The sequence below is a fragment of the Papaver somniferum genome, chromosome 2, assembly GCF_003573695.1.
Source record: "Papaver somniferum cultivar HN1 chromosome 2, ASM357369v1, whole genome shotgun sequence".
NCBI classification, from domain to species: Eukaryota; Viridiplantae; Streptophyta; class Magnoliopsida; order Ranunculales; family Papaveraceae; genus Papaver; species Papaver somniferum.
Window position 1 is genome coordinate 205,053,468 of NC_039359.1, and position 16,603 is coordinate 205,070,070.

The 16,603-nt window shown below is 36.5% G+C and overlaps 2 protein-coding genes across 2 annotated transcripts; both read right to left on the minus strand.

Annotated features, from left to right (window-relative positions):
* Positions 1 to 7,959: 7,959 nt before the first annotated feature.
* Positions 7,960 to 10,025, minus strand: LOC113350307 (GDSL esterase/lipase At3g27950-like). The gene is made up of 5 exons (XM_026594429.1): positions 9,632 to 10,025; positions 9,238 to 9,444; positions 8,888 to 9,045; positions 8,491 to 8,761; positions 7,960 to 8,354 (listed from the first exon to the last, which is right to left on the minus strand). The coding sequence occupies exons 1-5, from the start codon at positions 9,936 to 9,938 to the stop codon at positions 8,113 to 8,115; spliced, it is 1,185 nt and encodes a 394-aa protein (XP_026450214.1). The 5' UTR covers positions 9,939 to 10,025; the 3' UTR covers positions 7,960 to 8,112.
* A 3,637-nt stretch (positions 10,026 to 13,662) lies between these two features.
* LOC113352627 lies at positions 13,663 to 14,622 on the minus strand. Its single transcript, XM_026596426.1, has one exon. The coding sequence runs from the start codon at positions 14,620 to 14,622 to the stop codon at positions 13,663 to 13,665; it is 960 nt and encodes a 319-aa protein (XP_026452211.1).
* Positions 14,623 to 16,603: the final 1,981 nt, after the last annotated feature.

Sequence of the window (16,603 nt, forward strand, 5' to 3'; positions counted from 1 at the left end):
CGTCTTTTGATAAATCAAGGTGAACAGGAACCAATTGATAACCCGGACTTATATTCCCAAAGAACAGCCTAGTAATATCAATCACCTCACAATAATCTTAATCGACGCGGCGAAAGAAGATATTGTGGAATCACAAACGATGAGAAGAAGATGTTTGTGATTAATTTTATATCTTTCCTATCGGAGATATCAATCTCAAGACAATCGGTACGATTGTACTCAATACGATAGAAACAGCAAGATCAGATCACACAACTACAAGAAAGTAGTATCGGTCTGGCTTCACAATCCCAATAAAGTCTTCAAGTCGTTGACCTACAGGGTCTCGGTAGAAACCAAAGGTGAAAGTAGAATCGACTCTAGCTTATACAACTAGTATCACACAGGAGGTGTGGGGATTAGGTTTCCAAATTGCTAGATTTCTCCCTTATATAGTCTTTCAAGTCAGGGTTTGCAATCAACGTTAGCTTGGTAACAAAACATTCAATATTCACCGTTAGATAAAAACCTGATTAGATTCAAGTTAATATCTTTCAACCGTTGGATCGAAAACTTAACTTGTTACACACAAATGAAATGCACGTTTTTAGGTTTGTGTAACCGTACCCAAACATGTACATTTGTTGGTTCAACAGTAGTTAACCAAATGGTTAGCCATATGAGCATTTTCATATTAGCCATATTCTTCTTCACCATAACTAGTTCAAATGACTCAAATGAACTAGTTAGAGAGTTGTTCAATTGCTTAGATATTATCGAAGTATACAAGACACAATAAAAGCAAAAAAAATTTGATTCACTTGAATCGATTCATGAACTTTATAGCCGCGGTTTGCAAACTTTCATTCCTTAGTTAACATAAGTATAAGTTCACGAATAATCGTTTTTAGATATAACCAACCTAAGTACGCGGACTTAATTACCCGGAATAAGCTTGTAACAAGTTTAAAAACTCCAGCAGATTTTCTCGGGAAGAGAACCTTCGTCAGTACGCAGACTGGGTTCGCGGACTAGGTTCGCGGACTCTTGTTCCGGTTTTCCTGAGCAGCAAAGTAAGCATACTTTGGTTCAAGGAATAAGGACTTATACATGTATGTGTTTCCACACAATACTTATATCCAACAATGGTTATATAATCTAAACTCTCATTTCAACCATTGAAACATTCTTAGAGGACGTTATATAGTTGTTATTCACAAACCATTTTCCGTCAAAGCCATTTTCAAGTAACTGAAACATAACATGACTTTCGTCACTAGGTAAAGATGAACTTGGCCAAAGAGAAAGCTTACCAACACATATTTCGAGAAATAGATAAGAGAGATAAACTCGGCTCGAAATAGCAAATGTGTATAATCAAAGTCTATATTACAAAACGACTTTTGTCTCAAGATAGGAGATAAAGTAGATAGACTTTTGAGTGATAGATAAGTTCAAGTCTCCATATACCTTTTAGTCGATGAAGTTCCGCCAGTTCCTTGAGTAGCTCTTCGTCTTGTATGATGATCTCCATGGATTTCTTGAGCTCAATTAAACTTTCTATCCTAGTCCGAAACTTAGCTATAGTAGACTAGAAATCAAGACTTATAGTTTTGATCACTAACATTGACAAACATGCTTGAGATATCAACGCATGCGAGTTCGACCGAGCAGTGCTCTAACACGTTGTTTCAATTTTCAATGAGTAGAGCTGATTCAATGGCTTTCTAGGCCTACTTCCATCTTGTTTGAAAAAAAAATTATTGAGAGAAGAAGAAGAAGAAGAAGAAGAAGAAGAGGAAGAAGAAGAAGAAGGAGAAGAAGGAGAATAAGAGTTTTGGGAAAAAATAAATTTTAATCTTAACCTTCAAACTACTCCGGCAAGCTTCATTTAGTTTTTTGTTGCTTGAATTGACCAAAATTTCTTGAAAATGAGAAATTTTAGAGTTATTTGGGCCATGCCAAACAAGTTCGGCTACAATATCTGAAGGACATGTACCGAACTTATCTGTAAATGTGGTTCGCCTAATGTTACTGAAAGCACAAGTAGTCGAACTTAGTTTTAATGGAGTTTTTGTTTTGTTCGGCTATCATATTTCCTGGACAAGAAGCCGAACTTTTATTATGGGTTATGCAAAGTAATGTTCGCTTAGTCGAGTCCATCATTTTTGTAGTCGAACTTTTAGTTTAAATTTAATGGAAAAACCTGAGTTTGGTCAGGAGAAAGCATTGCAATGTAACCGAACTCAATATATAGGATTTCTGAGAAAAGTTTGGTTAGGATAAAAAAGATTGCAACATAATCGAACTCGATATATAGGTTTTCAGAGAAAAGTTCGGTTAGGAGAGAAAAATTGGGACCTAACCTAATTGAGCATATAGGTTTTCAAAGAAAAATTAGGTTAGCTAGGAGAAAAAAGATTCAACTTCACCGAACTCAGCATTTTTTCCTTACGGACTAAAGCCCGGTTAAGAGAAAAAAATATCAGACTTGACCACACACAATACTGTACCTTGATTAAAATTTTAACTTCACTTTTTCATTTTTTGTTTTCCCATACATTGGAAAAATGAAGAAAAAAATAAAAAAAAATATTAAAACTAAAACAGAAAATGGAAAATGGAAAAAGAAAAAGAAAACTAATAACCTAATGGTCCCAAAAAAAAAATACCATGATGCCAAAAAAATCGTTCATAACAAGAGTTTGGTTCCCCATAGCCATAACAGGATTTCTAGCTCTGTCGCTACCGACCCCCAACTAGTTCATAACAAGAGTTTGGTTCCCCATGGTCGATTTGAAGAACCCCCACTATCGCATTTGTGTCTTCACCATAGACAGAACCTAATTTGGGATTACAATGTCGTTGAGATGGGAACCATCCGTAATTTGGTAGTCCACAACACACAAAATGACATATGGAATTGGCAGGAATTCGACGGTCCCTCAAAAGTTCTCCTTGAATTTTATCCGGAAAATGAGTCATTCGTCCAAATATATTTAAAACATGGTTCAAATGGACGAGTAAAAATTTGTATGAGTGAAATGAACACCAAAAAATAGTAAGGATGAAACTGGATTCATCCTGACTTAAACTTAAAAAATAGCAATGATGAAACGGGATGCATCCTGATGTAAATTAAAATTAAGAAAAAAAATATTTAAAAATGGATAGAATGAAACTGTTTACATCCTGACTATTTTTAAATTTTTGTCCATTTAAACAGTATCAAAATCTAAATGTCTTTTTCATCCAGGAATAACCAATTTTGTGAATATTATCTGGGTAGCACACACCAGGTTAACTTGATTTGGGAAATTTTGAGTTACGTCATAGACTTTGGGTCAGGATTGCAAGTTGCATTTTACAAATTACGGGCATAAAATAAATTTTCAGTCATTTTCAGTGCATGGAAAATGTCATGTCTACTTATGTCGTGTCTACTTCATATGATCTGGCTAGACTACTGCATTACAAAGTTCCGGTGCAGGGATTGGAGCTAAAGGATGGAGTGCTTCAATAACAAGGAATAACAACAAAAAGGAATAACAACAAGGAATAAAAAAAGAAAAAAATGAGGGCACTTAATAGCATAAAATCCATTTATCTTCAAACACCCAAACGTTCAAAGTCATCTGATTCCTCCTGATTCTTGCATAACAAAGCAAGCCTTCCGACTCCCTGCCAAGATATTGTAAGCTAGGATTCTATTTCTGCTGTCAACCCAAAACAAATTATTATTATGGAAAATTAAATTATTATAAACAGGGAATCGCCAAGTGACATCTTGTGGGCATAAAATTTCACATATCTTCCATTCATTAAGTTCAGAAGAATATATTTCGATGTTAAATTAGTTCGTCAACGAATTTCCAAACTTCGGAACACGCGCAACCTTGTAACTATTTGCGGAATCCTGTATGAATCCAGTAAGAACAAATGCACTGGCCATTGAAGGTGGAAGAAGTGATGCCCAATTCCCAGTATTACATTGCAAACATAATATGTCTTCTGTAAATATACCCTCGTCGTACATATAAGGAGGCCATTAATTGAACCTAAAAGGCATAACTGTCCAGTGTTCAGCCGATAATGGCAATCTAATTTCGGATCTAAGAACTTCATATAGAACCCATCGTGACCAAAAACCAATTGTGAATAAAAATCAATAGAGGAAGCAGTACTTGCAGACGTTTTTGCCACGGTGCTATCCGAAAGGTGATGTGTCGGAAAACCAATGCCGCAGTTTAAGGTCCATGGGAGAGTTTTTCTTAGTCCGTTGAGTTGAATCCACTTATGCATGAATAATGGGTTAGATAGAAGTGAATGCCATACTTTTGAAGTTAACACACTTGAACTTAAAGATCAATTCCAGAGGAAGATAAAGAAAGATTTCAAACCAGACAGTATCTGCTACATATTTGTGTTCGACAAGTCGTGTTGTGTTTGATGCGAACTAGAAGAAGACGAATGCACCTCAATCATCGTCTCTTAAGAGGAAAACTATAGGGTTTTAGTTTTCATAACCCTAGTTCACCTCTTCCTAGCTAGTTGAACCCGTTTTTAAAACTACTCAAAATCCAACCCAAAAAATTATTTAACGGGCTAGAGTTTTGGTTTTTGAAAGAACCATTTTTTAGGGACCATGTTTTTTTTTGGGGACCATGGTCTTATTAGGCCAACCTCTCTATACTTATAAGGGGTGTCCTAAAGTTAGGTAAATACACATTTATCCTTTATTTTAATTTAAATTAAAACTAATTAAATAATTATATAAATCTAATCATATACATCTAATCTAAATGAATTTATTAACCAATATCAAAATCAAAAAGAAAAACAGGAGGGGAATCGAAATTTTTTAGTTTTGAAAAAAAAATTTATTCTCTTCTTCTTCTCTCTTTCCTTGACGTTTCTCGTTCGATTGAAAAACCCATCAATCTTTTTAATTCGTTCTTTGATTGGGAAAATTGAGTAGAAATCATCAAAATATGGTTTAAATGGAAGTTAAAGTGGCATGTTCGGTTAGGAACAGTTTTTAAAAAAAAAACTATTTTTGTAACCGAACATTTTGAAACCAAGAACACGAAGAACACTTCGGTTATCACGAATTTAATTTTTCGTAACCGAACTCTGAGTTTGGTTGGTTCGCAAAAAAATAGTTTTAACCGAACTCCTCATTGAAAACTAATATATTGTGTTCAGTTGGTCCCCAAAAAATTCTAAAACTAGTTAGTAACCGAACTCTACCCATAATACCAAAAAAATAAAATAATGTAACCGAACTGTTTTATTTTTCCCACTATGTTGAGTTATGATTTAACCGAACTTTGCCTACTCTGTTCGGTTGGTTCGCAAAAATTTCTAAAACTATCTAGTAACCGAACTCTACCTATATTACAAAAAGAAAAAAAAATCCAATGTAACCGAACTGTGCTATTTTACCTACTATGTTGAGTTTCAATTTAACCGAACTTGTCCCACTATATTCGGTTTGTTCGCGAAAAATCTTAACAAACCGAACTCTTCATTAATTGCATACATGTGGAGTTCGGTTAGATATGTTGTTGGGTTAGAGTTTACGAACCAACCGAACATTACTCTGTAAATCCTATAAACAAACTTCGGTAACATGTCTGTTAACCGAACGACTAAAAACCTCCATTAAAGAGCCAGTTCGGTAACCTGCGTGTTTGGAAAAAGTAACCGAACTACACTTTCAGATGAGTTCGGTAACCTGTTCTTCACATAAGGTAACCGAACAAGCCCAAATCTACTCTAAAAATTTACAGTTTTTTAAAAATTTGGAGCAATTCAACCAACATTATCTAAGTTTGAAGCATACCTAGGTATCCAAATACTCTTCCTCCGATTGTGGTTGGTAAAATCCATCGTTTTTCATGTTTTCCTTCTTCATCTTCTCTAACTTTACTCTCTCAATAATTCTACTTCTTTTAAACAAAAAACATCTGATTTTTTAATCTCACTAATTAACTTTAACTTAATCATTACACTAATTATTATTAACACTAACTAATCATTACCCAAAATTAATCAGGAGGGTAATTTAGGTATTAGTATAAATATCTAGATAAGGGGTAACCTAGATTTATTTCTAATGACTTATCCAAAATAAAATCATGGTCCCCCACAAAAAAAACCATGGTCCCAAAAAACGGTTCTTTTGAAAATACCCATAATTGTGTCCAAAAGGCAAAAACCAAAATGAAGATTGCCTAGAGCAAGCATTGCTTTAAGTTACAAAAGATTACTAGGAATCAACAACAAAATGAAAGGCATAACATATTTGAACTCCGGATGATTAAGCTAATACATGGATAGTAGAAACAACTTAACAGACATCTAAAAGCTAATTAAACACTGATTTTCCAACCGAAAAAAAGATTATGGAGGCAAATCCTTAGTAAACCAGTTGTTAAAATTCTCGATACGAGACACGAAACATCTAACGTCGATTGAAGTTCCACGAGGGTGGTGGAAGTGTTGTTGGTCTTGGCTTTAGAACAAATGGTAACTTGGCAGCGCCATCAACACATAAATTAATGTTAGGCAGGAAAGAAGGATGGGAGAGCTGTTCAAAATTTCTTGTAAGAATGTTGAATGCCCAAACGTCTTTGCAGTCACCGAAGAAAACCACATTTCGATCTACTGGATTGAAACCTAAGATACCCATTGAATTGAAACCTAAGCTATTCCAATAAGAAGAAACCAAACAAGACAATGACATCATTTCTCTGATGATATCTTGTAAAGGGATATCCTTATGCAGCAAATGCCATTCATTTTGAAGAACCCAAACATTCAAGGTTTGCCAACCATCTCCTGTTGAGGCACAACATATGTTCCCTTCAGATTCCCCAAGACAATATTGACGTTGACATGAACGATTAACATCCCGGACCTGATCCTTGTCAGGCAAGTCAATCAGCAGATATTTATGATCACCATTAGTAACACCGTAATCAGCATCATACACTACAATTCTCCGTTTGCTACAATTCTCCGTTTGCTATCAGTCCAATACAAAACTCCATTAAGAGTTATTGCACTATTGTAGAAAGAACTTCTCACATTAAAATTGCTAGAACATGAAACTTCATAAGTAACCCATTTACCAGAATCAGAAGAAAAGATTTCGACATTATTATTGTTCACTTGTCTGAACTCTGCTGGTATACGAACAACCTTATAACTCGTCGAAATGAGTGATGATGAAGAACATTCATTACATATGAAACCAGTCATAACCAAACGAATTGAGAGTTGTGTTGGTGGAGGAAGTAAAACACATTTCTGGGTTAGTGGATTAGAAACATAATAAGTAATCTGAACAGCTAAGCATGTTGTGCTGAGAACCAAACCGTTACTTGATCCTAACAGAAACAATTTTTTCCCCACTTCATTTGCATTTAGGAACACAAAAGAAAACCCATTTTGATGATTAGATACAAATTTGGAATGCAAATCAGGATATGCAATGCCGAACATTCTTAAATCAAACCTTAAACTGCCTAATAAACCATGGTCTTTAATGGAAGGCATACTGTAAACTAGCATCCATGGAAGAAATGGGTGGACTTCGTTCTATTTGTTCATGAAACAAGAGCTACAGAGAATAGAAAACCATGATTTTGAGACACACCTGAACTTGAAGATGGACTTAAGAGGAAGACGAAGAAATATCTCAACCAATACATCCTCTGTTAAACCCTTTTGATGACCAACTTTTTCAATTGTTGCTTTAGAAGAGGAAAATGAAGAACCCATGATTTTTTTTTTCTAGCTTGAATGTAAATGTGTTGTTTTGGTGAGAGTGTGACTGATTTATAGCATTCAAGATACTGTTGTAAACTTGGTAACCAAGTCTGTAGACACTTGGGTTCCAAGTATTTCATTGGGAACTGGGAAGTGATATTGCTGATGCTCTATACTCATTGGGAAAAGTAAAAGCTTCAGACGTGTAAAACCTATTTCTTAGATTAAAGATACCAACTACAGCAGATAATGAATTACACCCATCTCAATTGCAAAATAAGATGGCATACTTTCTTCTTTTTTCCAAGAATATAAGATGGCATAGGAAATATATATAATGATAATAATAATAAAGGATTAAAGCGCGTGGCAAGCTTGATTGATCGGAATCGATGAGTCTGACATGGAACCATTTATAATGTACTTAGCAACCCAGTGGTTAGCTGCTTCTGAATAATGTATACCATCCCAACTAATATGTGTCTCTGGAGTAACACAAGGCTCGCCATACACCGTCCCATTTACTGTAACCGTTTCACCGCAGCCTACATGAACGCCGTAATAGCTCCCGCAGCAAAAGTCAAGTGGGTCAACAAAACCTGCAGTCATTATCAGAATAATACCTTAAATATCTAACTACAGTAATACACCATCAAACAATTAATCAGCAATCTATTTTGTGGATGAAAGTAGAGTGCAAAGTTGAGGTTCATAATTAGATTGGAAGCTTCTCACCTTGACTCTTAGCAGAGTTGATTAGGTTGTACTTGGCTGAATAAGCATCAACATATGTGAAGGCTGCATGTGTGAGGTTGGCCTTAAGTTGGCCTAACTTGGACTTGAGTTGCTTATTGAATTCTTGAGCTATCTCATTCATAGGTATCACACACCCATTCTTGTCTATATTACCTGATTTCTTGGGGTAATAAATGTAACTGTAAGGTAGACATCCAACAGGTCCTGTGTTGTGTACCCAAAACACCCTTGCTCCATCATTGTAAAGTTGCTGTAAAGAAAAGAGTCTAAGTTGATACCTTGACAAAAATCAGACTCTTAAATTGTCATCAACAGCAGATTAGTGACACTATACTATGTAAGCTACTTTTTAATGTGTTATAAGCTACTTACTAACCTGTACAACTTCGGAGAATTTATTAAGGATTCTAGGAATTGAACCACGTGTTTCCCTTTCTGATGTATGTTGAAGTCCGAATGAAATATCATTCTGTCCAATGTCAAATGTGTACAGAGCTTTGGAGAAATCCTCTGGTTTCGGTAGATTGACTTCACCTGAACATAGAAACCATCAATATGGCTGCGAAACTAGATCAGAGACCAATTAAAAAACAAAATGCTTTTTGCGTGTTTGGGTTCTTATATCTGCTCAGGGTCCCTAGCTGTTGGTAATGCTGGACTGATTGCACGGCTGAACTACAAAAATTTCAGAATGTCAAAATGATGTAGGGGCACAATTTTCCTCACCTTGTTGCTGATCAGTGTAGTTATAACTGCCAATGATTCGGGATTTAAATTGTCGGAATTGTGAAACCTGAACAGATAGATCAAAGACACTGTAACCGCCTTTTTCAATGGATGATCCTCCCGTTGCAAAATTGGCTCCATTGTTGAACGTACCTGGTCCAAGGGGGTCTAAATATGCTCGCAAGTAGGGTAAACCCAACTCCATGGCTGCACCACCATTCACCAAAATTTCAAACTTCCGACAACATTAGAAATAAATTTCTTCCTAAGTTGTAACGGTACAGGCAATGAACATTTCATAGAATGACCCGTTGATTCCAAGGAAACCCAACTGCATTGTTTTAATTTGGTTATATGAAATTATAAATTAAAAAAGAGCATTCATACCACTTACCTATGTAATCAACGATGAGACGACCATCGCAGAACCTCCCAGAAGGTTTTCCAGAGATAGTTTGTTCAATAGGAGGAGGAGGCATCTGACCGTACGCTGCTGATATAGCTCCAGTATCCGAGTTTGAGTCTCCAAAATTGAAAACCACAGGGAAATTGCAGTTTTCCGCTGTCAATGAACCATCACTTCCGTCAACCTTATGCACCACCGACAATCCTCCTACTCCAGTACTCAGATTAAGAACCAAGAACAAGAAAAAGCAGAGCAACTCGATCATCTGAATAACTTTCACAAAAGCCATGTTCATGTCTTAATAAAATCTTAGAAGTTGTAGCACTACTTAAGTAGGCTGTTCTCTTCCTACCACCACTACTCCTACTGTCCTCATTCAATGTCAAGAAAGATCTCAATGAATGTAGTACGAAAATGACAATCACCTAACATGAGCTTTAACTGAATGTAGTGAGGGAAAATTTTACACCGCAGGGTAGTGGACCCAATCAGTAGAACTTTACAGCTAGAAACAGAGAATGACCGTCACGAACATTAAACACTGTTTTGCTACTCAGTTTACCAGAACTAACTATCTCTCCATCAACCGCCTACATGTATATATATTAGGGCTGTCAATGGGTACCCATTACCCGGATCCGGAACCGGACCCGGTATGTTAGGGTCCGGTTCCGGGTCCTAAAATTGGACCCATTAGCTACTTAGGACCCGACGGGTAATTACCCGATTGGACCCGAATTTAAACGGGTCCAAACGGGTAATACCCATTGGGTACCCGCGGGTATCGGGTACCCGTTTATTCATTCTTTTATTCATGTTTTTAGCAAAATTATAAGTATTTTTTCTAGTTTTAGCTTTGATATTTTACTTATTTAAATTTTTTTCTCTTACATTTAATCTTTATGTAGTACATTCATAAGAAACAATAATAATTTTTTATTAAAATTACTTAAATCCAAGCTAAAAAGAGAAATATATTAAGTTTTTGAGATTTTTTAACTAGTTTTCTTTAGACCCAATGGGTACCCGGAACCGACGGGTACCCGGGTATTTAAACGGGTCCGGTTTTGGGTCCACAATTTTAGGAACCGGATCCGGAACCGTTAGGAACCGGACCCGACCTTTATAAATAGGGTCCGGGTCCGGGTCTAGTGATACCCGCAAGGACCCGGACCCGTTAACACCCCTAATATATAGAAATGGGATCAGTAAATCATTTACGTCTCGTGATCCATTTTTGGAACTCAGCCCATTTACAAGAGAAGTGGGGCTCGAAAAGTACTTGTGTATGAGGGAGTAATGAATAAGAGATTTAAGATCATTACCTCACTGGTGGGTCCTGATAAGTACTGACCTATAGAAAGAAAACAAAATTATGAGTGAACAATAATTCAAGGAGATAAGGTTTTAAGATTTCAAGATATTTTCATACTAAAAACAAAAGAAGATGCAGCACCTGACACAAACAGAAACAAAATGCTCATAGTACTGTAAAAACCACCATAACTTAAATTTTTACTATTGTGTGTCAATTCTGGTGAAATTGAAGTGATGCTGCTGATGCTTTATCACATTTGACTCTTTGGGAAAAGTAAAAACGTAGAGCGTAAAATCGATTACTTGTAAACAGATGAAAGATGCAAACTTCAACAAGAACAAAAATTAAAGAAAAGTACAAAATTAAACATTGTGATTCCAATAAATTGAAATTGGGCGCACATAAACAAGAATCAAGAACACCGAGTGTTCCCAGGTGAAAGTATAATACTTGTTACAAGGGGTTAAGTCCACCAAGCATATCAAACGCCTCTAAATTGCGGGAAAAATTGATATCTTGGTGCAGCAAACACCGGCCATTCAAAAGAGACCATATGCTCAAAGTCAGGTGTGTTTTCTCGATTTTATAGCCAACAAATTAACCATTCTGTCTCGCCAAATCCTGATAAGACAAGCGAGTCACCAGAAAAAGTGGTACGGGATTCGGGAAAACGACAGCCAAAACACCAGACACAAGGTACTAACTGAAATAAAGGCCAGCGCCTAAAGATCACAAAAGATCAAAATCGGATAAATTAACTACGAATACAACACAACAGAAACAGAGCATAGGGGACATATGAGTAGGAATATAACACTTCAAGGGGGATAAACAACCATTGACTTGCATCGGGTGATAAATCTACTCAGGTGGATCTTTTACACACAACAAAACAAGAAGCACGTTAAAATAAAATGAAGTTAACCAGATAGTATTCAGAGTAAGTTGCACCAATGTGTATCTTTGTTTTTCCCCTGCCAGATGATTCGTTCAGTGTAGCTACAGTATGATTGATCCCCTGCCTATCAGATACTCAGATGCATTAGACTTCCTAAATACTAAACAAAAAGAAGTAATGACTTGCTACCACACTGAAGGAGTGCCAACACCTCCTTCAGTACACCTGAATCCCCAAAAGAGTTAATTTCATTGAGTTAAGTCATTGTGAACATCTAATTTATGTCTTCTTTCAATTTAATTTCAAAGTGATCTTCACTTCACTCTAGATCTAATTTTGTAGGAATGTAAACTGGAAACGAACCTGACAAAAACTGTAATTCTGATGATGGATGTTTGGATTCCACCGCTTTACATTATGCGCCTAAGACAGTAAAGAGAAAACCCTTATCCTCTATGTTTCAGCCAAAATGACTCCGTATTCAATGAAAGGGGGTTATTGCCTCATTGATATTAGAAAGAAAGCTAACATAGAAAAACCATTCAAAGAAGAAATAAAGAAAATAAAGGTAATGCAGAACATGAAACATTGGTGTCTGAATTTTGAACAAGGAATGTACCGTTAAAGATAAAATAGAATTGAAAACTCTTTGAATGGAGTAAAATTAACAGAAAATCAATAATATTAAAAGATCCAAAGTGATATACAAGTAAATAAGAACAATAGCAACACCTTTAATTTCTGTTCATATTTGAACATTCAAGATTCATGTGTCACTCGAAGACAGTGGTGGAAGTACTGTAGCCTTGGATTTAAAACAACTGGTGAGGCACTCATATGATGAACCCTGATCATGGTGTTGTATGCCCAAATGTACTTCTTGGAAGTTGGAACTAAGTATAACCACATTTTTGTCAACTGGATTGAAACCTATAACCTCAATTTCAGTGCAAAATTACATGCTTCAGACACCTAAAATTCCAGAAGAGGTAATTTCAACGAGTAACTGAACTCAAAATAACAAAGGTCTGAAAAGATCAGATTTTCCTTTATAAGCCACCCAGCATCTAGTTTATGTCTTCATCCAATTTAATCTCCAAGGGTTCCTCAATTTTCATTCTAAAACTAACTCTCTAGTGACAAGTAAACAAATTGGCTACTGCGTGTTCATATGATGTTCCTTAGTGACCAAGTAGAAACCCTTTACCTCTGGTCTACAACCTGAATCGCAGCCTATTCAAACAGGGGGGGGGGGGGGGGGGGGGGGGGGGGGGGGTAAACATATAGAGTGCACGAAGGAAAGAAGAGAAATAAGGCTAATATGGAACATCATACCTTTGTAGTCGGGATAGTGAAACACCAAATAAAATAAAAATATAATTCTTTGGATGGATTAAAAGATAACAGCGAAACAATGAGAGTCCACAATTCAATAACTTCTTCCAATGGAATAGTCAACATCCTCTTCTTCTATCAATCACCAAAGACTTGAATAATCGATATCTCTTCATTGAATTTGTCAATTAACTTGTTAACTCCCCAAGCATCTGCTGGAAACATTGAAGAACACCTTCTTCTTTTTTCCGGTTACTGACTTCGAATGGCAATCAAATATATTATCGGTGACGCTAACTTATGTTGTTTTCAATAACACATTTCAATCCCAATAGACTGATAATCTGACATCTCTGAAACCTCAGAAAAATTCAAGAATTATTGAGCAAACAGGAAGAATGGTAAGAACGTTAGATATGAAAATGGGCTCCTTTATCTATCCATATTTGAACATCACAAATCAATGTGTCACTCCCAGGAAACAGGTGGAAGTGTTGTCGGCCTTGGTTTTAAAATAAACTCTAAAGCCCTCAGACGAGGAACAGAGGGAACATTGCTACGCAGGAAAGAAGGATGACATAGCTGTTCGTATACCCTGGTCTTGGTGTTGTATGCCCAAACATACTCCTTGAAACTAAGTATAACCACATTTTTGTCAACTGGACTGAAACCTGCAATCCTAATTTCGGTCATTAAATCCCTCCCATCTGATCCGTCACACAACCGAGTTTCTATTTCAGCTAACCAATCATAGAGTTGAATATCCTGGTGCAATACATACCAGTCTACATCGAGCACCCAAACACTCAAACTCATCTCTTTATACTTGAACCTAGCGAAACAGATCAACCCTTCTGATTCCCCGAGACATTCACTCAAACTGGTGAAATCGTAACGATCCCTCACTAGGTAAGGTATATTGATCAACCTACATTCATTCCCACAGGTCCCATCATTGGTGTTTCTATCAACACTGAAAGCTAAAACTTCACTGTTTTGCTGTTGAAACCAGTACAAAACACCATTGAGGGTAACAAAATTGTCATGAATGGTGACTTCCCACGTAGCACGCGGAGGACATGATACGACATTCCATTCACCCAAATCAGAAGAATATATTTCAACTCTAAATTCTTTTGCTGCAGCTTTAACCTGTGGTATACGGATGACCTTATAACTCGTAGATGATTCTGAAAGACATTGATTACATATTAAACCAGCAACAGCCCAATTATTTTCTCTTGGTGGTGGTGGAGGAAGTGAAACCCATTTTTGAGTGAGTGGATTACATACATAATATCTAATCTGATTATAAATGTTTGTTGTGTAGAGAACCAAACCATTACTTGCACCTAATAGGTATGGGTATAATCTAGCTAATTCTTGATTTAAGAATCTGAAAGACAACCCAGTTTGATGGTGAGACATAAACCGTGAGTGCAAATCAGGATATGCAAATTGTAATGAAAATATGTTATCTGAACCTTCAGGTAAACGAAATTCATGAAAAAATGTCCATGGGAGTAATGAATTGTTGAGTTTATACCACTTGTTAATGAAATTAGGGTTTCTAAGAAGATGAAACCATACCTTTGAAACACACCTGAATCTGTAGATTGAATTGAGTGGAAGATAGAGGAAGATCTCATACCAAATGTCATCTGTTAATTCCTTTTGATCGACTCTCTTGATTGAAGAAGAATTATCCATTATTGTAAATTGAATTGGGGATTCTGGATTGATACTTGTTTGATGCAACACTGTGATAAAAGGTCACACCTGAGCTGATGGTGGGCTTTTGTTCCTTTTTCTTCGATGGGCTTTTTATTTTTTATTTTATCTTTCTTAAGTGAAAAATTGATCCATGGTTGAGGGCAATACCATATAAAGAGGAATGATTTTTTAGGGACCATGGTTTTTTTTGGTGGACCATGATCTTATATCAATTATGTTTTTTACCCTAAGCTTCCTTTCAGGACTTGCAAGACTTGTTTTGTGCTGTATCACAATGACATTCAGTGCAAAGATATCCAGATGAGGATTTTCGTAAGAGCTCTGCCAGTTCCAACCAGAAGAGCTTCACATGTTGTTGTTATAAACTTGCAGTCTTCTTTCTGAAGTTGGATATAGATCAAAGTCAAAGGATAACATTGCCCCTTCTTCTGATGAAACTGATGCTGACTCTACAGTTCTCGACCATTCGAAGCCATCTGCTTTCTCAGTCAGCCTCCAGCCAGCTGCAGCTCTCAGAAATTCGGGTCCTTCTTTTTTCTCTCCTACTTATTCTTATGCTATACCTAAGTATACTGCTCTTACTATTAGGGAACCAGTTAGCCAAGCTTTCACAAATACAGTTCCCTCTCAGCCTTTTTTGAGTCGTGCTGGGTTTACTAATTCTAGTGAAAACATTTCTTTTGATTCTGATGGCCTTGTGCATGATAGAAAAGGAAAAAGAAGTAGAACATCATTTGAGTATGTTGTATTTGGAAATAGCTCAGGGACCCCCTCTTTTAATATGATGCCAACTCCCCACTGGCCTCCTTTGACATCCATAGATCCTTTTAGCCCGCCTGCTGATGTTTCTTTCAATTCGGGTCGCTCGAACTTCTCTGCAAGTTAGAGTTTGGATGACGCCAACATGGTCTGGTCAACGTCGACTTCTGCTTTTGCTCATACTGTCTTCTCCGCTCTAGGAATTATGTTTAGCTCTACCTCAGAGATGAACTATGTTTCAGAAATGGTTATTCCATCAAGCTCAGATGTTGGAGGTTCCTTTTGTGCTGATCAGAAGGAAGCTCCTTTGGAGCCCTTGATTCTTGAGCCTATGCCCTTATCAATGCTACCACCTGAACCTGAAATCACTGATGAAGAATTCGAAAAATAAGTTGATTTGATGATGATGGATACTGACTCTATGTTTGTGGAACCTTCGGACGCTCATGACCTAGTAAGTTCTTATACTTTTCTGCTAATTTACTGTGTCTTTACTGCATCTTTTTGGATTTGTTTGCCTTGCTGCTTTAATTAGTTTGTGGTTTTTCTTTCTAAGATGAAGTTCTTGTGTTGGAATATAAATGGATGTTGCTCTGATAGGAAATGGTTGCATGTTTTAAACTTATATAGGAATTTTAGATATGATGCTATTTGCTTGATTGAAACTATGGTCGATGAAGAGAGTGTTCGCAAATATGTTCATCATTTACCCTTTGATGCTTGGTTTGTTATTCCATAAATGGGTAAGTATGGAGGACTAGCATTAGGATATTTTGAAAATCCAACATAGAAATCATAAACTCTTCCTTCAACATGATTCATTTGGTATGTGACATAACTCCGCGTATTAAGAATTGTCTATTTCCTTTGTGTATGGGTCTTTAAACAACTTGGGTATGAGAACACAATCGAACCT